Here is a 27,254-nt window from a genome sequence, read left to right as displayed (position 1 = left end):
CAGACCAGATCCAATTCTTTGAAGTGTCGATGAGCTTGTGACATGGCTTAGACTATATTTAAGAGAACAGGGAGCCTGGCCTATGTATGGGCCTTGTAGACCCACCTGCCCCTTGGCAGCAGATGAGGCCTGATGGAGCCCCTGACTGGCGCCCAGTCTCAATTTCAAGAACTAGGTTCTCATCAGGGATCAGATCAGCAGGAACATGAATAGGAGAGCCACACCCCAGGGCTCCAGAATCCACTGGGCACTTGAAACTAGAAAGCAGCTGATAAGAGGAAGCCCTTCCTGACAGCATGGCAGAGTCGCTGTGGCAGTCGAGCTCCACCTTGCTACACACCAGCATTCCCTGGGGGACTTTAGAAGTCCTACACCCAGGCCACAGCCCAGTCCAGTGAGCTCTGAACCTCAGGGGTGGGGCCTGGGTGTTGTTTCCAGGTCTCTCAGGGGATTCAATGTGCAGCTGAGTTTAAGAACTAATAAGGGACGCTGTATCTCATGACCTGGTGATGTGGTGCAGGCCACATCACCCCACAGAAGCCAGACAGTTTTCGCTCCTGAATGTCAGGTGCCTCCCTCGGCAGGCTAGTGTGAAAGGCCAAGCATGTCTGTGGCAGCCCCACACACAGTCACATGGAGTGGAGTCAGACTCCTAGACCAGCAGTCAGGGAGGGCGGCAGTGTGTCACAACAGGGACAGGGAGCATCACCATTTCTTACAGGTACCTCCGGGGACCAGCAACAGACGTGACAGCAAAAGGGGGTAGCAAAAGTGGCCAGTTAGGAAAGGAGGTGCCCACAGCCAGGGGCAGGCCTCTGAGAGCTTCTGCAGAGGTTCAGGATGAGGCCTAAGGGAGGTGGGCCTTGCTGACTACACCAACTCAGGATGAAGGAGGAAAGTGAGAACAAAGCCACAGTCATCACCCAGGTACCAGATGATGGGGTGAGGGAAGGCCCAAGAGAGACCGAAGAACCAAGTGAAGCTCTTGGAGGCAGCTTGGACATTGGTGGAGGTGGCTCCCAGATGAAAGGTGTGGATAAGTGAGGCTCGGGTTTGTGCCTCGATGCATGGGCTGTCTGCATCTGCTTTGTGAAAATGCCCAAGACAGTCGAATGACACCTGATGTCACCCTGTAGAAGGCAAGAATAGGCGTCTACCCAGAAGTCACTAAGGCTGGGAGGTGGGATGGGACTGGACATTTGAGACATGAAAATGGAGAGAAATGCAAGCATGCAAGCAGATGAGGAAATACATGCCGCATCTGATCACCCACCTCCACTGACACAGCGTGTCCCGGGGCCAGCTCAAACGCCGAAGGCCGGATTCCAAAAGGGGGCTGCTCAGCAAAGCCGGCGGCTGCAGTGGCCTTAAAGGAAAGCAGTTCACACAACAGTGCAGGAGAAACTGTAAGAGCCAGTGTTCAGACTGCAAACTTCTCTCCTTCAAACGTCCATTTTGCAACATGAAGGAACTTAAGGGTTATCCAGTCACGTGGTTACGAAGAAAGGGAGGCTTGTTCATTCAGCAGCACTTACTCAGCCAGCACCAGGTACTAGGTGAGGCTCTGAAGGTTAAGAAGAGTGAGTCCTAGAGCATCTGTGAAGAGCTGACTATGGGCCGGAGGGACAAGGAACACCATCACCAAGTGAGTGGGACACAAGTGACAGGTGTGTGAGAAGGTCTCACTCAGGAGGTGAGCTGCAGGGGCCCTCCCCTGGGCTCCAAAGCATATTGTCCTTTCGATACTGTGACATCCTATGTGACAGGTGCTAGCATATGGGTCTGCCTCCAACCCTGACCCACCCCAGCACAAGCTCCCGAGTCACAAGGGCTGCAGCTGCAGTGCCTACACAAGAAGCCACGTAGCATGCCAGGGCCACAAACCCATGCCTGCAAGACCCCGGTCAGTCGCAGAAACGAGCGAAATGTCGTTCTTGGAACATCTCGAAATGGGGCAGCCCTTGCTAACAGGCTCACAGTGAATCACGGCCCTGGGCTGCTTATCTTCCAGTTTTTCAGAGAAACTGGAAATGTAGAATTTTATGTGAAATCTCCTTATTTTTAAATGTTGACTCAAAAAAAGTTAAGTGTGGTGCCAAGTAACTACCAGCAGAATTTGGCCAAAGGGCAGCCAATTTGTGACCTCTGAAATATTCAGTCATTTGCTACAATAAAGGGCCGAATGAGTGAATGCAGTCACGTTGGAGCCAGCTCTGAAAGGATAAATGAGGTGACAGCGCTCACCCAGGGTGGTGCAGGCATTGCTGGCATGACCGGAACCACAACACTGGTCCCCTTACACAGCCGTTCTCATTCGGGTTGTGGCAGCTGCATAGAGAGGTTACAGCACTCCACTGTCTGTGTGTCTCCAGTCACAGGTGTACTCTAGCAAGCTCCTCTGGGGGCTATCTCCTTTGATGGATTTGCAGTTTTTCCAGTTAGCAACCTGTGCTCACTCACCTTGAAACTTAGCGGTGGCCAGCTTGTTTTGGGCATAATGCAGAACCTGCCAACACTGAATCCCACATTTTTGCAGATGAATTTGGTCATCTTGACTCCCCCAATGAGGCAGTAACCACAGTCCAACACTGGTGACACTGTAGCCGCAGAGGAATACATGCAACAGAAACAATGGGTCACTCTGAATAGGCCCTACTGTCGTGGTTCTTCTGAGGTCCAGCCAGAGATCAGGACAGCTGGTCCCAGCCCAGCCCTCCACAGCAAGGATGAATACACACGTGTCCTGACCCCTGCACCACTTGGGCTCTGCCCAGGCTGCTGGTGGGCCACAGGGCAGTAGCACCATGGGACTCTCTTCACTCCTAGCTAGAGCAGCAGAAGTCAGTGCCCATTGTGGATTCATGCTTTGCAAGGGCCACCCAGCATGGCCCTTGGGGCTATGGCAGAAGTAAGGGGATCACAGTTCCAACTTCCCGCCTATGCTCAGTGGGAGAAACTTTTCACCGAGGGAGCCCAGCTGAAGCCAGCTTTGCCAAGGAAGCCTACTCCCACAGCCATGAGGACAACACCTGTTAGGACTCCTTAGGGCACACAGGCGCTTCTTCCTTGCCCGCTGCGGCACGGGTCCCCTCGAGGATGGTCACAAGGCAGCAAAACCAATGCTGGGGTCAGCTGGACCACTGGCCTCCTCCCCCACTGTGAGTCAACCTCTGCTGGGAAAACCCAAAAGCAAGCAGGACACTCGTGGCTTCACACCGTGGATGGCTACAGAAGCTGCTAGCAGTACCCTCTGCAGGACCCAGGGCCCCTGCTACAAAGGGAACCTGAGAGCCAGGCGGTCCTTATGGGGGTCTCCAACCTTAACTGAGCCTGTGGGAAGCCGCGGTGCACACTCACATGTCAGCACGGGGGGCGGCCTCCGGGCCTGCAGGGGGATCAGAAGCGTGTGGGCTGACTGGGTCTCCACAAAAATAAAATCATCAAAATCCCCAAGGCAGTCGGGAAAAAACTGGACAATGTACTGGCAGGTCATTCCAGGAGCCACCATTCCACCTTTTCCTGGGAACATCCCTGTGCATGACAAAAGTGACAAGTGAGGATCCAGGCAGCAGCCAGCCACCAGGGCGTGAGCTCAGCTGGTATGGACCCCAGTCACAGCCGGGGCTGGCTCTGTGAGTAAGTGTCTTCTGGGCCAAGGCTATGCTGGTGGCAGGACAAGGGCACGCGAGGGGAGCAGGCTGCAGGGGCAGCGATCCAGCAAGCAGGCCATCTACCCAGAACAGTCGGGGCCTGCCTGGCCCTGTGGCTTAGAATTTCTGTGGTGGGCAGCAGAGAAACTTTTGAGATTTCTGAAGAGGGGTGACATGATCAGAGCTATTTTTGAGACAAACACTGTGACACTAAAGTAGGATGGCTGGCTGTAGGTTGCTGCCTGGGCTTAAGCGAGGAACGGAGAGGGCCTGATTGAGGACAGCAGCAGCAAGAGGAGTTGGGAGAAAGCAGGACCAGTGCCTGGGTGCAGGCAGTCAGGAGAAAAGAGCTGTCAAGGCTCTGAGAACGTACTGCTGGCGGAGTGGGAGGGCCCCCTGGAACTGCTGAGGGGGGTTTGGCGTGGGCTCAGGACTCAGGGTGGGAGTCAGCAGCAGGCAGCAAGCTCAGCAAGTGACTCTGAGGCAATTCACAGTACTGCTACTGCTACTGCTACTACTACCATAACTACACCACCGCTACTGCCACTACTGCCACTACCACTACTACCACTAGTACCGTTACTACCACTACTACCACTACTACCACCACTACTACTACTACCATAACTACACCACTACTACTGCCACTACTACCACTACCACTACCACAACTAGCACCATTACTACCACTACTACCATTACTACCACTACTACCACCACCACCACTACTACTACCATAACTACACCACTGCTACTGCCACTACTGCCACTACCACTACTACCACTAGTACCGTTACTACCACTACTACCACCACTACTACTACTACCATAACTACACCACTACTAGTGCCACTACTACCACTACCACTACCACAACTAGCACCATTACTACCACTACTACCATTACTACCACTACTACCACCACCACCACTACTACTACCATAACTACACCACTGCTACTGCCACTACTGCCACTACCACTACTACCACTAGTACCGTTACTACCACTACGACCATTACTACCACTACCACCACCACCACTACTACTACCATAACTACACCACTGCTACTGCCACTACTGCCACTACCACTACTACCACTAGTACTGTTACTACCACTACTACCACTACTACCACTACTACTACCACCACCACTACTACTACCATAACTACACCACTACTACTGCCACTACTACCACTACCACTACCACAACTAGCACCATTACTACCACTACTACCATTACTACCACTACTACCACCACCACCACTACTACTACCATAACTACACCACTGCTACTGCCACTACTGCCACTACCACTACTACCACTAGTACCGTTACTACCACTACTACCACTACTACCACCACTACTACTACTACCATAACTACACCACTACTACTGCCACTACTACCACTACCACTACCACAACTAGCACCATTACTACCACTACTACCATTACTACCACTACTACCACCACCACCACTACTACTACCATAACTACACCACTACTAGTGCCACTACTACCACTACCACTACTACCACTAGTACCGTTACTACCACTACTACCATTACTACCACTACTACCACCACTACTACTACTACCATAACTACACCACTGCTACTGCCACTACTGCCACTACCACTACTACCACTAGTACCGTTACTACCACTACTACCACTACTACCACCACCACTACTACTACTACCATAACTACACCACTACTACTGCCACTACTACCACTACCACTACCACAACTAGCACCATTACTACCACTACTACCATTACTACCACTACCACCACCACCACTACTACTACCATAACTACACCACCGCTACTGCCACTACTGCCACTACCACTACTACCACTAGTACCGTTACTACCACTACGACCATTACTACCACTACTACCACCACTACTACTACTACCATAACTACACCACTACTACTGCCCCTACTGCTACCACTACCACTACTACCACTACTACTACCATAACTACACCACCGCTACTGCCACTACTGCCACTACCACTACTACCACTAGTACCGTTACTACCACTACGACCATTACTACCACTACTACCACCACTACTACTACTACCATAACTACACCACTGCTACTGCCACTACTGCTACTATCACTACTACCACTAGCACCATTACTACCACTACTACCATTACTACCACTACTACCACCATTACTACCACTACCACCACTACTACTACCATAACTACACCACTACTAGCACCATCACCACCACTACCACTGCCACTACTACCCCCATTACTACCACCACCACCACCACTACTAGCACCATCACCACCACTACCACTGCCACTACTACCCCCATTACTACCACCACCACCACCACTACTACTACCATAACTACACCACTACTACTGCCCCTACTGCTACCACTACCACTACCACTACTACTACCATAACTACACCACTGCTACTGCCACTACTGCTACTATCACTACTACCACTAGCACCATTACTACCACTACTACCATTACTACCACTACTACCACCATTACTACCACCACCACCACTACTACTACCATAACTACACCACTACTACTGCCACTACCACTACTACCACTACTACCACCATTACTACCACCATCACTACTACCATAACTACACCACTACTACTGCCACTACCACTACTACCATTACTACCACTACTGCCACCATTACTACCACCACCACCACTACTACCATAACTACACTACTACTGCCACTACCACTACTACCATTACTACCACTACTACCACCATTACTACCACCACTACTACTACCATAACTACACCACTACTACTGCCACTACTGCTACTACCACTACCACTACCACTACCACCATTACTACCACTACTATCACTGCTACTACTACCACCATTACTACCACCATTACTACCACCACCGCCACTACTACTACCATAACTGCACCACTACTACTGCCACTACTGCTACTACCACTACCACTACCACTACTAGAACCATTACTACCACCACCACCACTACTACTACCATAACTACACCACTACTACTGCCACTACTGCTACTACCACTACTACCACCATTACTACCACTACTACCATCACTGCTACTACTACCACCATTACTACCACCACCACCACTACTACTACCATAACTACACCACTACTACTGCCACTACTGCTACTACCACTACCACTACCACCATTACCACCACTACTACCATCACTGCTACTACTACCACCATTACTACCACCATTACTACCACCACCACCACTTTTACTACCATAACTACACCACTACTACTGCCACTACTGCTACTACCACTACCACTACCACTACCACTACTAGAACCATTACTACCACCACCACCACTTTTACTACCATAACTACACCACTACTACTGCCACTACTGCTACTACCACTACCACTACCACCATTACTACCACTACTACCATCACTGCTACTACCACCATTACTACCACCATTACTACCACCACCACCACTACTACTACCATAACTACACCACTACTACTGCCACTACTGCTACTACCACTACCACTACCACTACCACCATTACTACCACTACTACCATCACTGCTACTACCACCATTACTACCACCATTACTACCACCACCACCACTACTACTACCATAACTACACCACTACTACTGCCACTACTGCTACTACCACTACCACTACCACTACTAGAACCATTACTACCACCACCACCACTCCTACTACCATAACTACACCACTACTACCATTACTACCATCACCACTACTACCACTACCATTACTACCACTACTACTGCCACTACCACTACTACTATCACCACCACCACTACCACCACTGCTGCTACTACCATTAATACTACTACCACCACCACTACTATTACCACCACGACTATTACTCCCACTACAACTATTAGTACTACTGAACTTACTGATACTGAACTTACCCAGTCCTAGGGCAAAGTATGGCGTGGAAGGCGGGAGGACTCGCAGGTAGCGGCTGGTTGTGGTGGTGTTCTGCAGTGCGATTACCATCTGTTGAAAGGTAAGGTGATCCCTTTTAGACAGCAACACTTATGGACGAAATGACACAATGTCCAGGATTTACTCTACATAACATGGAAAGGGGGTAGAGGTAGAAATGAAGTGGACTTGGCCACATGTTGGGAACTTTTGAAGTGGGCTGAAGCGTACGTGGGGACTGATTATGCCATCCTATGGACTTCTGTTTGTTTTGGGAAGTTTCCATAGTAAAACATAAAATACAGGCCAGGTGCAGTGGCTCACGCCTATCATCCCAGCACTTTGGGAGGCTGGGGTACCCGGATCACTTGAGGTCAGAAGTTTGACACCTGCCTGGACAACATGAAGAGACTGTCTCTACACAAAAAAATTAATTTAAAAATTTACAAATAAATAAAATGCAAGGTAGAAATGAAGGCAGGAATAGATCTGACCTATTTAAAATAACAACTACTATTTACGAGCATCTGCTCTGTGCCTCATCAACCTCGCAACAACCAGGAAAGGTGGGAACTGTTTCTGTCTCACAGATGAAGGAACTGGAGTTCAAAGAGGCGCTGGTGCGGTGTGAGCCTAGGGTATCTGATTCCAAAGTTTTGCTCACCTCACCTCTTACTGTCTTCCTCACTACATAACTCTTTGAACCATTCTTCCCGTGGTCACAGTCAAAGGGCGTTATGGCACCTCTGTGTCAGCATGTAATTGGGACTCTTATGCAACCCACTCACCCATTTTTAAGCCCCCCTTTCTCTTCTCCCAGCCTAGACTGGGAGACCCCCCAGGGCAAGGCCTAGACCTAACCCTCCAACAGCACCCAGCACAATGCGTAGCACAGCAATACAGGTACACAGCTTTTGTTAATATTTTGTGAAACGTTATACCAGAAAAAAAGTATAAATTATAATATGACAGAAGCCACGTTTCCATCACCCAACTTAAGAAAGAAAACATTACAGATAAAGTTCAAATCCTCTACCAGCTCCCCACCAGATAAAAATCGACATAAATTTGAAGTATATCTTCATATTTGTATTTATAGGTTTGTATTCCTAAATCGGCATTTATATCCATTTTTGGCCAACATGACAAATCACACGAATCCATCTGTGAACCAGCTGGTAGGAAGTAGGGTGTGAGCACCATGGGATGGCGTCACCACAATTACCAAGGCTTTCACTGGCGGTCAGCTGAAATGAGGTGCAGATGGAAGGCCAGGCAGCGGAACATGGCAGCTGTGGTGGCTGCAAGGTTTGGGACAGTGATCATTATAGGGATTGTGGCATGGGCTGGCTTTCCTTAACAGCACTGGAAGCTTTGGAGGAAAAAAATAATAGGCTCACGAGAGCCAACTGGCAACTCCAGGTCTGCTGTGAAGACATCCTTGCATTCCTGGGTTTCAAAAATTGGCTGGTGTGTGTGTGTGTGTGTGTGTGTGTGTGTGTGTGATGCATTCCTGGGTTTCAAAGAATTGGCTGGGGTGTGTGTGTGTGTGTGTGTGTGTGTGTGAAGCATTCCTGGGTTTCAAAGAATTGGCTGGTGTGTGTGCGTGCGTGCGTGTGTGCGTGCGTGTGTGTGCGTGCGTGCGTGTGTGCGGTGTTCCTTGTTCGGTTTGCTGTTTTTCACCTGGTATTTCTGCACCAATGTTCTTAAGCAAGACTGGCTTATGTTTTTATTTGGTGTCAAGGTAATTAGGCTTATTACCTAATAATGATGGCACATTCCCTCTTTTTCTAGTCTCTGAAACAGTTTCATAAAACAAGGAATAACTCAAATGTTTGATAGTCTGCACCTGTAAAATGATCTGGGCCTGGTGTTTCTTTTTGTGGAAAGTTTTTTTTGTCACTTTCATCTAAGTTGGATAGCCACATGATGATTTAAAGAGTTGGAGTTTGACAAGGTTTTCAAAATAGAAATACTACCCTCTTCCCCTGCCCCACCCTGCCATTTCCCATTCCCGAAAGATAAACACCTTTTCCTCCTTTAGCTGATTATTTTGGTATTTATTTCCATGTTTCCAAATAGCATACTACTTTTTTCAGTTTTAAGTACTAATTATGGAGGGAGGATATGGATATTCTCTCTTCCCTCTCCCATATCCAACTCACCGTATGACATGCCCTTCCTATCCCCCATCTTTCCAATATAGTTATATCATACTACTGGTCAGATGAGTGATTCATGTTATATTCAAGTTACCAAAGTAAATGCTATTCACAGCTGAGCATGAAGAAACTGAGTCCTTTCCTTACCTTGTACAATTTTTTGTTTTCCTGGAGTTAATAATCTACTAATTATTTTGTCTGCTTCATACTTAATCAGTAATTCAATCCTTCTCCACTACGCTACAAATCTCTTCCCAATAGGTCCAGATGTATCAGGGACTCTTGTCAATGTCATCTCCATACCTCTCCTAGAGCCTTCTGGCCTCTTGTAATCTGGGCTAGCTGCCCACTACACCTACTGCTATCACATAGGATAACTCCTGTTTTAAGACACATCCATAAGTTCTTTGACACTGTTCTCATTAAGAGATGAAGTCTAAGACAGACGTTGGTTCACGCCTCTAATCCTAGCACTTTAGGAGGCCAAGGCGGGTTTGAGTTCAGGAGTTTGAGACCAGCCTGGGCAACATAGCAAAAACCTGTCTCAACAAAAAATACAAAAATTTGCCAGGTGTGGTGGCATGCCCCTGTAGCCCCAGCTTCTCGGGAGGCTGAGTTGGGAGGAGTTGCTTGAGCCTGGGAAGTGGAGGTTGCAGTGAAACAAGATCATGCCACTGCACTCCAGCCTGGGTGATAGAGCCAGACCCTATTTCAAGAAAAACGGGGAGGGTTAAAAAAAAAAAAAAAGAGAGATGAAGTCTGCATACTTTCCCTTGAATCTGGACCAACCTTAGTGACTTGTTTGTAATCTACAGTATGCAGAGGAGGTAGTGCCGTGCAACTTCCAGACTGGGTCATAAAATGTGATGCAACCTCCTCCTTGCTTGCTAGGGTACTCACTAAGAAGTGCAAATACTTGACCAGGTGCAATGGCTCACGCCTCTAATCCCAGCACTTTGGGATGCTGAGGTGGGCAAATCACCCGAGGTCAGGAGTTCAAGACCAGCCTGGCCAATGTGGCAAACCCTGCCTCTATCAAAAACATAAAAAATTAGCCAGGTGTGATGATGTGCACCTGTAATCCTAACTACTCGGGAGGCTGAAGTGGGAGAATCACTTGAACCCAGGAGGCAGAGGTTGCAGTGAGCCAAGACTCTGCGACTACACTCCAGCCTGGGTGACAGAGCAAGACTCCATCTCAAAAAAAAAAAATGAAAGAGTATAGATATTCACTTGTGTTGTCATATAAAAGTCTGATTAACCTGAGATTGCCATGCTGTGAGGAAGCCCAGCCCACAGAGACAAGCTATGTGGTACAGACATTCTAGTACACAGCCTCAGCTATCTATCTACAACAGCACTAACCCCAAGTTTTATGTCACTCCTAGGCACTGACTTTCCAGCGATGGCCTCAAACATTGTGGAACAAGCCATTCTCACTGTGCTCTGTCTAAATTTCTCACCCAAAGAATTTGTAAGAAAGATAAAATGATTATGCTTTGCAGCCGTATTAACTGCAAAATCTCTTAAGAGCCATGAACCTGGAGCTTTCCTCCGCCTCTCTCCTCTGTTGCATCTCTTGGCACCACATTCCATGCCTTCCTCTTCTTTGGTTTCCTTATTTCTATTATAGGAGCATGTTCTCTGGGAGGTTCCTGAGAAAGGGTGCATGAGACATAATTTTTTTTTTTTTTTGAGACAGAGTCTCACTCTTGCTGCCTAGGCTGGAGCGCAATGGCACAATCTCAGCTCACTGCAACCTCTGCCTCCCGGGTTCAAGTGATGTCCTTGAACCCGGCTGCCTCAGCCTCCAGAGTAGCTGGGACTACAGGCACCTGCCACCATGCACGGCTAATTTTTTTGTATTTTTAGTAGAGACAGGGTTTGGTCAGACTAGTCTGGAACTCCTGACCTCAGGTGACCCACCTGCCTCGGCCTCCCGAGGTACTGGAACTACAGGCGTGAGCCACCGTGCCCGACAGGGACATAAATTTTTAAACACTGAAAATGTGAAGTGTTTTTATCCTTACACTTTATAGTTCAGCTGGGGAAATAAACGTTAGGAACATCAACGGGATGAGAATTAGCGAAGTACGCAAAGACCGGAGGAAAGGCTGCTCCCTGGCGGTCTGTCTGCCTCATCTGCAGCCTCAGGATCTGCAGGCTCTGAGCACAGACGTCCACGGCAGGCATCTTCAGGCCCTGCAGAGGAGTATCTTCACATGTCCTTGAGCAGCTCTCCCTTTTCCCTATTCTACTCCCTCACTGACATGATTTTAGCCCCCTACCTCTGTGTGTTTGCCAGCTTCTCCAACTGTCCTTGAAACATGATGGCCAGACACAGAAGTCCCAGACCCGGAATTACAGAAGACAACACATTGCTGTTAAGTCCAAGGAGTAAGCAAAATGCTTCCTCTAATGTTCAGCATGTAGAGTTATTGTATTGGTCTGCTTTTTGCCCTTAGCGGTCAGAAATAATTATGGATGAGCCAGGAGCGGTGGCTCAAGCCTGTAATCCCAGCACTTTGGGAGGCCGAGGCAGGTGGATCATGAGGTCAAGAGATCGAGACCATCCTGGTCAACATGGTGAAACCCCGTCTCTACTAAAAATACAAAAAATTAGCCGGGCATGGTGGTGCGTGCCTGTAATCCCAGCTACTCAGGAGGCTGAGGCAGGAGAATTGCCTGAACCCAGGAGGCGGAGGTTGCGGTGAGCCGAGATCGCACCATTGCACTCCAGCCTGGGTAACAAGAGCGAAACTCTGTCTCGGGGAAAAAAAAAAAAGAAATCATTATGGATGTGTAAGTGCTCTTTAAACCATAAAATGAAATCCAGTGTGTGTGTGAAGGGATTCTTATCATGAGGCCTAGTTGTCTTTGCACCTGGTGAGCACAGTTGGTGACTGCTAAGCTTGGTCTTGACCTGATTCCCCAAGATGGTGGGAGGCTTTGAAAAGAAAGAAGCTGGGAAGAAGGGATGAGGAAAGTCTCTGCTCTTGCAAGAATTACTGGATATACTGTCAAGGTGTAGAGGACAGTAAGAAGGAGAGGGAGTTCAAATATATATACGCATTTGCTTACAAAGAAACTAGCAGAATAATTACCTATAGATGTCAGGAGAGTACAGAAAGGGGAGGAGGTGGGAATCCAAGTTAGAAGGAAAGTTTTGTTTCTGTTTTTCAAATAGAAAATCACAGCTAATAAATGTGGAAGGAATAACAGAATTAGAAATTACCATTTTGTAAACCCTAATTGAAGAAAAAATGGATCTGGACAGTAGCCATCTGACAGTCATCTAGGCTGTTACCTATTAAGTGAGAGTTTGATAAGAACTTTAGAGAGAATGAATCAGACTTACAACACCTGACACCATTCCTAACTGATGATGGGAACCTCGATCCCATGCTCCCTCCTGATGGAATGCAAGAAGAAATGCACAGTGCCACCAAAAGAGTATTCTGTCAATAAATTAGGGAAAATGGAACTTGAATCTCATCAAATCTCTAATGACTAGTTTGTGGAAAATATGGAAGATAAAAGAACATGTTTAATGTCACCACAATAATGCAATTAGCCAAATCCAGGATATAAGAAATTGCAGTTTCTTCAACAAATAAATGGCATTTTTAAAAAGCAGGAGGTGGGGGACAAATTTTCATCAACTAAAAGAGAATTAAGACATACTTTAATCAAATGCAATGTTTAGATTCTGATACAAACAACCCAAATATAAATGGACTTTAAAAAAAAAAAAGATCAGACATAGATGGCTATTCATTGATATTAAGGAACCATTGCTAATATGGCTGCGTGTGACAGCGGTACTGCGGTCACTCTTTAAAGGCCTTACCTGTCAGAGATACTAACTAATGTATTGCGCTATCTGGGCTTTTCCTTATGTGACTCCAGCACATACACGCACATATCAGTGCGCACATGAAGAGGCTGTAGGAGCGATAGGTAAAACCAGACTGGTAGAATGGAGGTGATTGTCGAAGCTGCATGTTGGGCACATGAGAGGTTGTTATAGTCTTTCTCCTAGCTTTGTGTACAGATGAAAATTTCCCTATCACAGACTTTTTAAAAATAAGGAAGCCACCGGGCACCATGGCTTCTGCCTGTAATCCCAGCACTTTGGGAGGCTGAGGTGGGTGAATCACCCGAAGTCGGGAGTTCGAGACCATTCTGGCCAACATAATGAAAGCCCATCTCTATTAAAATAGAAAATTAGCTGGGCGTGATGGCACCTGTAATCCTAGCTACTTGGGAGGCTGAGGCAGGAGAATCGCTTAAACCTGGGAGGTGGAGGTTGCAGTGAGCCGAGATCGCACCATTGCACTTCAGCCTGGGCAACAAGAGTGAAACGCCATCTCAAAAAAAATAAAAAATAAAAAGAAAAGGAAGCAGATGGGTAGGAGCTGTATAGAAACAAGATGTCTACCTCATAAACTGGTCCAATTTCATAATCTGTGAAAAACCCAACTGGTGGCTTAGCTAGAAACACTGGAGTATCAGCACAACTGTGGGATGAAAAAAGAGGGGGAGAGAGGCTGTTAGTTTCATCCATACAATGAAATAGTAGGCAGTGACTGATTAATATAAAAATAAATACATAAAGGCCATCAAAGATATGCATGATATGCCATTTGTTGGGGTCTTCTTTTTGGTTCTTGTTAATGCAGGTTATAAAATAATTTTATAATATGATCTAATCTTTGTGAAGACATAAGTAGGTACATATTTCATTTTCAATATGCGTATGAAAAACTACATGTTTAAACACCAATCAGTAACTGGGTTTTTAATATAGGTATCTCAAATATTTGTCTTTTCTAATCTCTCTCTCTCTTTCTTTTTCTTTCCTTCTTTCTTCCCCACTCCTCCCCTCACCTTCCCTCCCTTTCCTCTCCCTTCCTTCTTTTTTTGAGACAGGGGTCTCACTCTGTCACCCAGGCTGGAGTGCAGTGGCACAATCTGGGCTCACTGCAGCCTCAACCTCCCTGTGCTTAGGTGATCCTCCCACTTCTGCCTCCCATGTAGCTGGGATCACAGGTGCACAACCACACTCACCTAATTTATGTATCTAATTTTTTTTAATAAAAAGATATTAGTTGTCTAATAAAGAAATGTTAATATTTTTTGGCTTATTAAAAGTATGAACCTATGAAGCAACTCATTCCTTTCATAAAGATGATTACCGATATATAGGCAAAGGCACTCTGTAAAAAAATCACAGTTTACACTAATTATTTATAATTAATCAAATTTCAAGCACTGTTATTATTCAAGACCTATGCCTCTAATGGGATTGTTTCCATTTGACCCAGATTGCTCCAATGTAAGTAAAGGGCCAACATCAACCCCTATTTCTCAAGACCCTGGCAGGTCAGAAAAGCATAAACCCAGGACTCTGGGGAAGGTCCAAAGGCCCACCTGTGGGTGACCCTGTCACCCTGCTCTGTTCTGGTACTGCTACTCTGCGGGTCAGATTTCCTGAGAGTTCAAGTCAGGGAAAGACATACCTCTGTTCTGGCTCTGTTCTCTGGAATTCTCCTATACATGTTGGCTTCTTTGGAGGAAAAACAAGAGACTTGCCTCCAAGTCTAGTGTTAGGAGGAAAAAAACGGGGGTTTTTTAGGAACTGGTTCCGACTTTCCATTCTTGCAAGCAGAAGTCGGTCTAGTGCTCTCTGTGGCACACGTAAGTGGTTCATCCAGCTTTTATTCTTTGGTGGACTTGTTTTCTTTGAAACACACAAAAGCGCAGAGTCAATGACAGACAAAGGGACTGTACGTGTTGACTTCTTGACCAACTGCATGACCCATAGATGGCGGACGCAAGCTCTACTCTACTCTGCGATGGATTAATCTTAGCTTCTGGTGTCATCTGAATGCCTTCCCCTTCACTGCCTCTCTGTCCCCCCAAATGCTGCTGTGCACAGGCTTCCAAACTGACCTTGAGAGGTTCTCTAGTCCTTTGTTTGGCCTTAGGAGTTGAGTTCCATGTCACACTGTCCATAGTGTGGTCTAGCTCATCTTCAAGCTTAGCAAGCTTTTTTCTGCATGAGTCTTCAAGCTTCTTGTTCAGCTCTTTCTTTGGGATGGAATGCTTCTCACAGCTAAATGTCATTTTTAAATATCCTGGTACGGAGATACCTCCAGCATCAAGGAAACAAATTGAATTACTATAGCAAGGTGAGGAAGTGGACATTTTTTTTTTGTCTTTTAATTTTTTTTCTTTTTTTACTACTCATTTTTCATTCTAAGTGTTTCAAGGAAGTGGGCATTTCTAAGATGACCAAGTAAAACCACCAACGTCACAGTTAGCTTGATCTTTCCCCTAAACTTTCACATTTACAATACCAGCTGTAGTTGCTCTTCAACATATGAACGACTCCTGGAACTTATTCTATGTGTTCAAAATGGCCGGGCGCGGTGGCTCACACCTGTAACCCCAGCACTTTGGGAGGCCGAGGTAGGAACATCACTTGAGCCCAGGAATTAACACCAGCCTGGCCAACACAGTGAGAGTGAGAGCAGGTGTCTACAAAAAACAGATGAGAAATTTTGCTAGTGGTCCCAGCTGCTCAGGAGGCTGAGTAGGGAGAATTACTTCAGCCCAGGAGATCAAGGCTGTAGTGAGTCATGGTTTTGCTTTTACACTCCAGCCTGGGCAACAAAGCAAGACCCGGTTCTCAAAACCAAACAAATAACAACAACAAAATTTAGGACTAGAGTGCTAAAATAGATTTCAGTTTTCCAACACGGTCAAAGAACACGGGTAGACCACTGTCACACACACATGCATGCACAGATACATGAGCACACTTTCTGAAGAGCTCACCAAAGGAATGAAAGTTTGTGTGAGCTTTTTACACCCTCAAGATCATCGCCCACCCCCTGGCTGGATGCAGCGGCTCACGCCTGTAATCCCAGCACTTTGGGAGGTTGAGGCAGGCGGATCACTTGTGGTCAGGAATTCAAAAGCAGCCTGGTCAACAGGGTGAAACCCTGACTCTACTAAAAATACAAAAAAACAATTATCCGGGCATGGTGGCAGGCACCTGTAATCCCAGCTACTCAGGAGATGAGGCAGGAGAATCTCTTGAACCTGGGAGGCGGAGGTGGCAGTGAGCCAAGATGGTGCCATTGCATTCTAGCCTGGACAACAAGAGCAAAACTCTGTCTCAAAGAAAAAAAATCATCCCCCCAACATGAGAGCATTCATTGCTAGCAAGAATGCAATGAAATGGACACCATCACAGATCTCTTAGCACAATGCCTGATAAATTCTCAATACATGTTAGCCCCATTCTTATTGACCTGCATAAGATAGAGAGTTTCCAACTAACTTTAAAATAGTAAGTGGCTTAGTGCCCCACGGCACTTGATTCTGCTACTTCTTTCTTGCCTTACTTTCCCACGTAGCTCAGACCATCAGTGGAGCTCTTCCCAAGAGTGCCCTCAGTTTTCTAATCCCAATCCTCCCACCCGAAACACCTTCTCAGCTCCCAAGCCCCAGAAAATCAAACAGTCCCACACTGGAGCTGTGTGAGAGCTCCTCTTCTGAGCCCAGCATGCTAGACAATCCTGATATGGCCCAGGATTCACACAGGGACTTCTCCCCATCACACAGGGACTCTTTCAAAAGCCTAACTCTCTGCTTAAACCTACATCACAGCCTCCCACCCCACTCATTCTTAGAATATCTTGCCTCCCATATCACAGGAAATTGGCCCAATGTCACATACATGTACACACCGTCCCTGCCTCTCTACTCAGCCTTCCCTCCCTTCTGAGAGGTTGGGAAGCCGCTCATTTTCTTTTTCTATGGGGAAAACCCATAGGTCCATGTTGCAACTCATCAGCAACATGCTCCCTTGCTTATCTATGTCTTCGGTTTTTCCTTCTCTTGGTTCTTCAACTACTACTCAAAACACTTTCATTAACTGTTGCTGTTAGGCAGCAGATGTGGGCATCACAGTCCACATGGAGAAGCCTGGACTTCAGGCATACAGGCTGGGGAGCACTAGTGAGAAACTGGCATGCTCAGATGCTCAGATTTGACTTTCCCAACAGTCACCATCAAAATTAAAGAAAAGGGGAAAAAAACCCGTGAACAAGGAAATGGCAGCAGAGGTGGTCAATGTGACTCTACTACAGCAGAACTTTCCTGGAATGCTATCGGAGGGTCTGGGAGCACAGAAGCATTACCTTTAGGTGCAGAGTGAAATGGCACTCTATCGGTGTAGTAATCTTCTGGGGAGATCAGACCATGTTTCTGTAGCAATTCGCTGTCTACACACCATCTGAAGACCGTCTTCACTGCACAGAAGGGAAGGGGACGACAAGGTGTTTCCAACAGACTGACCATGAAGAACCCATACCCAAACTTTTTACATCCTCCAAGCCTATCTAACAAAATTGCTTCTCAGAATCCTGTGGGAATGTTGAGATTTAAGAAATGAATCAAGCATCTATCACCCACTTAAAAGAGGCCAACCCTGGGGCAAAGCTGTGTTGTATTATTTGAGCTAAAACACTGTTACTCACAGAGAAGTCCATAAGAAGAATTATGAGAAATATGGTAGACTGAATAAATGGTCCTAATCCTTTACTCCTCTCTGTCTCCAGGCCAACCATTATTCTCCACTATTAATCTTCGCTTTAGTATTACAGGGTAGAAACATTCTTGTCTTCTAGTATAGACATAATCGGGTGAAATACAGTCAGGAACTGAAGGGACACCGTGAGAAGCGCTCAGGAGGCGAGCGTGAGAGCCCTGCGGTAGCGCCAGTGCCCGGGAAGGCTCCTGTTACTTAGCAGGCCGGGAAGGGGAGTCTCCCTCTCACTGGGGAGTCCAGAGAACACTCTGCTCTGCCCGGCTTTTGAGGAAGGCCTGACATTAGCCAGGCCTGCCCGCAGACATCCAGGCTTAAATGCCTCTCTGCGGTGCTGTGCTCCAATGGTCACCATCCCGGTCCGCTTTCATGCTCTGCTTTCTCACCCGGAGCTCTTTTTAAGTTCTTATAAGTTGTGAGAAGAATAGAGGAATCCTAAAAGCTGTTAATCTTTCCGATATGTACATAGAAAGATGCTGACGTATGTGCCTCCCCTCCCTGCAGGGGCCTACCTGAAAGGGAGGGACCCCTGTACTGTAAGCATGTGATTTGCTTGACACTATCAATCATGTCAGATGATTCACTCTCCTGCCCCTTCCCCGCTGTCTTGTATACAATAAACATCAGCGCGCCCAGGCATTTGGGCCACTACCGGACTCTGCCTTAATAGTAGTGGTCCCCTGGGCCCAGCTGATTTCTTCTCTTATCTCTGTGTCTCGGGTCTTTCTTTCCTGCCATCTACTGTCTCTGCACACAAAAGAACACCCACTAGACCCTGCGGGGCTGGACCCTGCAATAGTTCTTGTATTTCATGTTTTCTATCTCTTTGGCTCTCTAGTCTGCATTTCTTCTGGTTTTCCTTTCCATCTACGAATTCAAAATCCCTTTAGCCAAAATGGACCTGTTGCTAAGCCCACAGCTTCATCGACTGCACTTGCCATTTCTAGACGCTCTCTTTGATTCCTCCTCAGTCTGCCAGGTCATTTTTAGTGGTCTTGTGGCTTCTGGTTCAGGCTGTTTCCTTCCGTTAGTCTGTAAATAGCTCAAGCATTCTTAGTTGAATTTAGGATGTCAAAGGCTGGGTTCTCAGAGGTTCAGTTCTGCTGTGGTTCTGCTGACTTGCTCATGGTGGCTTTTCCTGTCTGTGCTTGGTAATTTTTACCTGTGAGCTCATGTTTAGCCAACTTTAATCTGGGGAAATCTAGAGACACCTAGGTGTGCTGGGAGCAGCCACCCACCATGCATGTTCTCACTGAGTTTGCCGAGAATGCCATTCTTTTTACCTGGGCCACTTCTCAGGGTTGTGCTTATGGCAAGTGGCCTAGAGAAATGAGATCACGTTTTCTCTGGTCAAAATGCAGGTTTGTTGATTGTCCACTGAAAAAGCAGTGAGTTCTCCAACCTCAGCATGCATCGGCCATGGCACCAGCCCCACTGCTTGCACAGCATCTGCCTGGGCCCCTCGTGTCACCCGTGGGGAACCTGTGCCAGCAAGAGGCTCATGCTACTTGCTGTGCTCCAGGGACCCGGGAACCTCATGTCTCCAGTAAACATCTGTGAAACAGAGTGGAAGCCAGACCCAGAAAAACGTCAGTCCCTCCAGGCACCTGCACGCTGCCCTCGTGGAGGCAGGAGAGCTCCTCAATGTGAGCATTTCCAGATCACTTCAAACTCTTGTAATGGGAGGCTGTGCTTACACATCTCAGGGAAGCTGTGGCCACCCCAATGCAAGGTCTCAGATGAACTTCCCTCTGGACTCCAGTGGACAGAGGCCAGCATGTCTGAGGGCCCGGTTCCAACTCCACACCTCATGTGGTCCAAGGCTGCAGCTCGGTACCACAGCTTGCTGTTCGCAGGAGGCAGCGGTTCTGGCTACTGGCTGATGCACCTGAGACCAGCCAGGGCTGTGGGGCTCCTCTAGAAATAAATGCTGTTAGAGGCTATGGTTCTGGTTTCAGCTCCCTCTTCGTTTCTGGCCATTGTGAGATCTCCCTTGCTTATTTATGAGCTCAACTATGCCCCTATCCAAACCGTTTCAGCATCATTCAAAGCTATGAAAGATGAAGTCGTTCTCATTCAGAGAGCAGAGCTGGCTATGCAGGTGCTCATGACCTGGTGGGCCTCCACCAGCCTGCTCTCTGTGTTGAGGTCCCACACCTCCACCAACGGGTTGTTTCTGGTCATCATGTACTGCCCACTATGGCTGAATTTTACATCGGGATGGATGAAATCATTTCTGAGAAGAAGGACCTACTACTGGGATCTTGAGACTCTTCAAAAAATCTCGAGTATCTGTGGCACGGGGCCGAGGAGCACATACTGCTGTCGATGGTCCCTTTGCTGCTACTGTAGACAAATGCATTGTGCTGGTGTGAGTGGAACTTGGCTGCAGCGATGACTTCTGTTTGATGTCCACCATGTCAAAACTTCTGTGATTTCCAAGTGTCATAAATTAATTCTCAGGTCATCGATAGTGCTGTCTTTTTTTTTTTTTGAGACTGAGTCTCGTCTGTCCCAAGGCTGGAGTGCAAGTGGTGTGATCTTGGCTCACTACAACCTCTGCCTCCCAGGTTCAAGTGATTCTCCTGCCTCAGCCTTCCTCAGCTGGGACTACTGGTGAGTGCCACCATGCCTGGCTAATTTTTTGTATTTTTAGTAGAGATGGAGTTTCACCATGTTAGCCAGGATGGTCTTGATCTCCTGACCTTGTGATCTACTCACCTCTCCTCCCAAAGTGCTGGGATTACAGGCGTGAGCCGCCGTACCCAGCCAATAGTGCTGTAATTCTAAATGGATCTCAAAGTAATCCATCTTCATCATTCAAGTTATAACTTTCTGCTCTTTTATCCCATTCACTTCTTTTCCATAATTGTATAGTTTTATCATTTGTTGAGAGTAGGCAATGAAGTGTTCTGTTGTAACCAACTATTTTTTATTTTTTTTATTTTTATTTTTTCTTTTTGAGATGCAGTTTCGCTGTTGTTACCCAGACTGGAGTGCAACAGCATGATCTGGGCTCATCGCAACCTCCGCCTTCTGGGTTCAAGCAATTCTCCTGCCTCAGCCTCCGTAGTAGCTGGGACTACAGGCACGCACCACCATGCCCAGCTAATTTTTGTATTTTTAGTAGAGACGGGGTTTCACCTCGTTGACCAGGATGGTCTCGATCTCTTGACCTCGTGATCCACCTGCCTTGGCCTCCCAAAGTGCTGGGATTATAGGCGTGAGCCACCGTGCCTGGCCGATTTCTAGACTATTCTTTTTTTTTTTTAAAGACGGGGTTTCACCATGTTGGTCAGGCTGGTCTTGAACTCCCGACCTCAGGTGATCCGCCCGCCTTGGCCTCCAAAGTGCTTGGATTACAGGCGTGAGCCACCGTGCCTGGCCGATTTCTAGACTTTTCTAATAAACAAACCCTGGTTCATGATTTTGAACTGTAAACATTATATTATCCCTAGAACAAGAGCGGCTTTTATTCTTAGGTTCCCACTGAAAAGTAACTCCGCAGACCTCGTCTCCTGCCGCAGGATCTCTGGAGTAATTAAACTCAACGGTGGACATGACATCTGTTGCAGACTGCAGCTGTGCAGCTCCCTGGTCATGCGCTGCTGGTCAGCAAAGCCTCTTCCAGCCTGTCCCCTGCAGCAGATCTGCGGTCATGTCCTCCTCGATGGCTCCACTGACTTGCGAGAAGCGCCACTGGAACTCATTACCCGCTGGCAGCAGCCACCTCCAGCTCCTGCTATGGCAGCAGGCAGCGGGGACAGGCGGGGTTGGGAGGGGACCCTGGCAGACCAGGGAGGAGGCCTCTGCACCACTGTCACCGAGCAATCAGTCTCGGCCGCCGCCACTGCCTGAACAGAAGACTTGTTGGAAGTTTTCAAACTTTGCTCTTTGCTCAATTAGCCAACATTATCTTAAGACATGGTGCCAGCCAGGAACAGTGGCTCACGCCTGTAATCCCAGTACTTTGGGAGGCCAAGGTGGGTGGGATGGATTGCTTGAGCCCAGGAGTTCAAGACCAGCCTGGGCAACACAGTGAAACCCCACCTCTACAAAAAATACAAAAATCAGTGGATGTGGTGGTGCCCATCTGTGGTTCTCTGGAGGTGGAGGTTGCAGCGAGCCAGGATGGAGTCAATGCCCTCCAGAAAAAAAAAGAGAGACATGGTACCTTTGAATGGTCTTTCCCTTTGGAGGTCTTCTATAGGAGACCAACCTATCAGTGAAGATACACCTTCCCCCATCACATATGCTCATTGAGAGTTCCATCAGGAAGACAGAAACCAATCTATGTATATCAAATATTATAGGTTTAATACAGAGGATTGCAGACTGAGGGAAATAATGTCAGGAAGCCATCTGCTATAGTTTACGAGTTTGTTCCCCCAAACCTTATATTGAAATTTGTTATTAAGGTTGGAGGTGGGGCCCAGTGGGTCATGGGAGTGGACCCCTCATGTGTAGATGAATGCCCTGGGTGGGGGCAGGCAGAGAGTGAGCCCTCACTATGTTAGCTCACCAGGCACCCCCGCCCCCAACTCCCCCTTGCTCTCTGGCCATGTGATGTCTGCGTGGCTCCCCTTTGCCTTCCCCCAGGAGTGGAAGCAGACTGAGGCTTTCACCAGGTGCCCAGTCTTCCAGCTTACAGAATGATAAGCCAAATCCAATTTATAACTTATCCAGCCTCAGGTATTCCTTCACAGCAACACGAATGGACTAAGACACCATCACTAACAACTTCGGCCAGCAGCACTGAAGCAGGGCTTGCTTGCTTTCCTTTCTTCTCCTCCTTCCCCTCCTCCTCTTCTTTCCTGTTTTCTTTTCCTTCTCTCCCTCCCTTCTTTCTTTCTTTCCTTTCTTCCTTCCCTCCCTTCCTTCCTTTTTTCCTTCCAAAACAGTCTCATTCTGTTACTCTGTTGCCAGGCTGGAGTGCAGTGGTGTGCTCTCGGCTCACTGCAACCTCCACCTCCTGGGTTCAAGAAATTCTCCTGCCTCAGTCTCCCCAGTAGCTGGGACTACAGGTGCACACCACCATTCCCTGCTAATTTCTGGATTTTTGGTGGAGATGGAGTTTCACCATCTTAGCCAGGCTGGCCTTGAACTCCTGACCTCAGGTGATCTGCCCACCTCAGCCTCCCAGAGTGCTAGGGTTACAGGTGTGAGCCACTAAGACTGGTCTTAGGGCTTTCTTAAGACATTATCTGGAAACAGTCTGGGCAACATGGCAAGACCCTGTCTCTACCAAAAATACAAAAAACTAGCTGGGTGTGATGGTATGTGCCTATTGTCCCAGCTACTAGGGAGGCTGAAGTGGGAGGATCACTTGAGCCCAGGAGTAGTGTGGGGGTTGCAGTGAGCTGAGACTGCATCACTGCCCTCCAGCCTGGGTGACGGAGCGAGATTCTGTCTCTTAAAAAAAAGGTATTCAGAAGCTGTTTTGAAACTCACAGCCAATCATCTGCCTACTACTGCTTCTTAAAAAAAATGGCCTTCCTTTCCAAAAGTCACCAAATGAGGTCAGCCCCTCATCAGCTGACCTATCCTGGAAGCAAAGAGGGAGGTGCCTTCTGGGAAACGTACTCCTTGGTCTCTCCTTGGCAACAGAGACTTTAGCAGGGGGTAAGAGCAATGCCAAGTTGACACAATCTAGCCCAGTTCCCAAGGACTTTGGTGATGGCCTATTTAAAATATCAAAAGACTTCTATACAAAGGACAAAGGCCATGTGACAAGGAGATGTATCCTCTCTCTTCTGATACAATTCTTTCCACAGTCCTACCCCAGGGCATGGGCAGCTAGGTGCTGTGTCTGCAGGAGCTATGAGGCCTGGGCATGGACCCCCAGGAGCCTTGGAAAAGCCTGCTCTGGCCTTGTGACCATCCTCTCTCCTCTGGGAAGGGTGGGCTTCCTGTGCCAGCACGGCGGCTCCTGGGCACGGCTCTGCAAGGTCATGGATAATGTGGACAAGTTTCCAGCAAGGGATGAGGATGAAAGCACAGGAGCGCTGCAGCCTTCTCATCCCTCTCCCTCACTCTGGAGAAGTTGCACATGCTTGCCACTTTGCCACATTTGTATTAGCAAACAGAGAAACGCTGCCTCTATGCCTCAAATAAGAAGCTTTTAGGGGAATGTCCTCACTGCCAGTTATCTAAGTTAGAAAAAAAGTTACCTCGCCTGCTCTGAGAAGCAGACCCCAGAGGGGTGTCCGTGGAACTGCATTAGGGTGTCTGCTTCTTCCCTTGTGAAATAAAAGAAAGATGGCCAGACGCGGTGGCTCCTGCCTGCAATCGCAGCACTTTGGGAGGCAGAGGCAGGCGGATCACAAGGTCAAAAGATTGAGACCATCCTGGCCAACAAGGTGAAACCCCATCTCTACTAAAAATACAAAAATTAGCTGGAATGGTGATGCACACCTGTAGTCCCAGCTATTCGGAGGCTGAGGCAGGAGAATTTCATGAACCTGGGAGGCAGAGGTGGCAGTGAGCTGAGATTGTGCCACTGCACTCCAGCCTGGGTGACAGAGTGAGACTCCATCAAAAAAAAAAAAAAAAAAAAAAAATATATATATATATATATATATATATATATGAAGACATATTACCAGCAGAGACCTGGGAAACCAGGGCAGATAATGTCTGATTATGACTTAATATCATTCTTGAATAACAATCAAATGAAAGCGATTGAAAAATTCTCCAAACTGACATTTGTCTCCTGATTCATCTCCCCTAATCTCTCGTCAACAATAACAAAAAAGGGATAGCAGCTGACTCCCAGGGCTCAGGGAGCATGAGGCAGCCAGTAAAGACTCTGGAAATTTGCTACCAATAATCTCTGCCCAAATCCACATTATCTGGGCCACCACTGAGGGAGGGGTCCTGGCAGCTGCACTGCTGTGGTGGAGGGGGAAATAGGTAGAGATACACAGCCTGTGCCTGCGTGTGCTGTTTAATGGGACCTGAGCCTCAAGGTCTGGCAGAGCTGGCAAAAGACAGGGCTCGCCCTGCTCGGAGCCACTCTCCAAGGGAAGTCATCAGCACTCCTGAGACACTGAGGCTGGTCAATTCTTCCTCGACAGAAGAAAGCCATGGGTTTTGACAGCAGACACACACAGTTTCGAACCTGAGTTCCAGCCCTTCCAAGCTGCGGGGCTTCGTGGAAGTCCTTTGATCATCTAAGTTTAGTTCCTACACTTATAAGATAGAAAGAAAACCTAACTGGCCAGGCATGGTGTCTCATGCCTGTAATCCCAGCACTTTGGGAGGCCAAGGTGGGCGGATCACGAGGTCAGGACATTGAGACCATCCTGGCTTACACAAAGAAATGCCATCTCTACTAAAAATACAAAAAATTAGCCAGGCTTGGTGGTGTGCACCTGAAGTCCCAGCTACTCAGGAGGCTGAGGCAGCAGAATTGCTTGAACCTGGGAGATGGAGGTTGCAGTGAGCCAGGATCATGCCGCTGCACTCCAGCCTGGGTGACAGAGCCATCTCAAAAAAAGAAAAAAAAGAAAACCTACCTTACAGGGTTGGCTGGGAGGATTTAGTGGGATAACCTATGCAAAGCATATTAGCATCTGGTCCCTAGCAGGTCCTCACGAGTTTAAATGCCTTTCTAAAGCACGGCATCTTCCACTTCTTCCTCTCTACATCTTCCCTCTAGGCCACAGACATAATAGGTATTCTAAATATACTGTCTTTTCCGTCTGCTGCACTGGAAAATGATCATCTTCAGGAATTCAGAAGAATAGGTCAAAGTCTTTGGGGGAGTAGTAGAGGGAATAAAAGGAACCAGGAGGGAATCAAAGGAGCCCAGAAATACCCAAGATGAGCCTGGGACATTTCACCAGCTCAGAAGGCAAGGAAGTTATCAAAGATAGCTGATTGTCCAAGGAGTCAGCGGTCAACTTGAAAAGGCTCTCGGCCAAAGATGGAACAAAAGGATAATATGGAGCATCGAAAGGATAATAAATAATTTGCAGTCATGAAATCCAAGAGTCCACAATGATACTAAAACAACCAAACAAATCTCATTAGTCATCTTTGGGAGATGTTAAGGGAACCAACTCATTATTTTAAACGCTGGCAAATAAAGGGAAAGAATTAAAGCCACCCATACCTTGGGGTAATCAAAGTAGTTTCCGAAAAGTTTCTCTCTATAGAATTATTTCAGCTGACAAAGAAGTAAAGAATGGTAGAATTATTATCACCATTAGCATTTCATTATAACTTATAACCTCTAATAATAAAATTAAAAGGCTGCCAGCATCATGAAAGAGAGATATCAATCACATACCATGCACCTCCTGAGGGAAACACTCGGCTCCACCTAGGAAGAGCTCTTTCCCACCACCCAGCCCACGTTAAACCTAAACCTCAGAAAGCCTCTAGAACAAATTACAGATTTATAGGAACTACAAGGATCAAAAGGGCAGGTTAAATGACACCATGATGCTGATATCAGTAAAATCCAGACTATGGACAAGTCTACAGGGAAAACAACCCAATTTTCATTATAGGTTGTTACATGCCCCCTAAGGACACTGTTAACATTCTGATATAAGAGTTTTCAGCTTTTTTTGTGCATATATACTATAAAAATGGGATTATTCTAACACTGTTCTGTGACTTTTTTACTAACTTAATAAATAACAGACAGCCATTTATATCTACAATGCAGGTGTAATTCATTCTTTTTAACAACTTTGCAGTATTCCATAGCGTGGATATAGCATAATTCATAAAGTCAACTTATCTTGGCACAGCTGTATTTTTAAAGGATCACGCTTTAAACTTCAGCATTAAGAAAAGAGTTTTCACTGAATACTGGTGGTTGGGTGATGGAACT

At 47.2% G+C, this 27,254-nt stretch overlaps 1 protein-coding gene across 12 annotated transcripts in view; it reads right to left on the bottom strand.

The window, feature by feature from the left end:
- DLEC1 (DLEC1 cilia and flagella associated protein) overlaps positions 1–27,254 on the bottom strand; it is a 72,386-nt gene that overhangs the window by 36,923 nt on the left and 8,209 nt on the right. For 9 of the 12 annotated variants that reach the window (XR_004736027.3, XR_013528744.1, XR_013528743.1 and 6 more), the window contains exons 3-10: positions 18,000–18,110; positions 15,742–15,941; positions 15,309–15,529; positions 14,228–14,306; positions 7,609–7,696; positions 3,358–3,531; positions 2,461–2,597; positions 1,274–1,366 (exon numbers count right to left, since the gene is read on the bottom strand). Coding sequence is in view for 9 of the 12 variants with exons in the window: in XM_078354638.1 (XP_078210764.1) it covers positions 1,274–1,366; positions 2,461–2,597; positions 3,358–3,531; positions 7,609–7,696; positions 14,228–14,306; positions 15,309–15,529; positions 15,742–15,941; positions 18,000–18,110 (1,103 nt within the window). In the remaining 3 variants the exon portion in view is untranslated. The remainder of the gene's footprint in view (positions 1–1,273; positions 1,367–2,460; positions 2,598–3,357; positions 3,532–7,608; positions 7,697–14,227; positions 14,307–15,308; positions 15,530–15,741; positions 15,942–17,999; positions 18,111–27,254) is intronic. The other 3 variants (XM_078354642.1, XM_035278489.3, XM_078354643.1) reach the window with 2 other exon arrangements.

Source organism: Callithrix jacchus, chromosome 17, assembly GCF_049354715.1.
Source record: "Callithrix jacchus isolate 240 chromosome 17, calJac240_pri, whole genome shotgun sequence".
In the NCBI taxonomy this organism is placed as follows: domain Eukaryota; kingdom Metazoa; phylum Chordata; class Mammalia; order Primates; family Cebidae; genus Callithrix; species Callithrix jacchus.
This window is presented reverse-complemented; position numbering and strand designations above follow the sequence as displayed.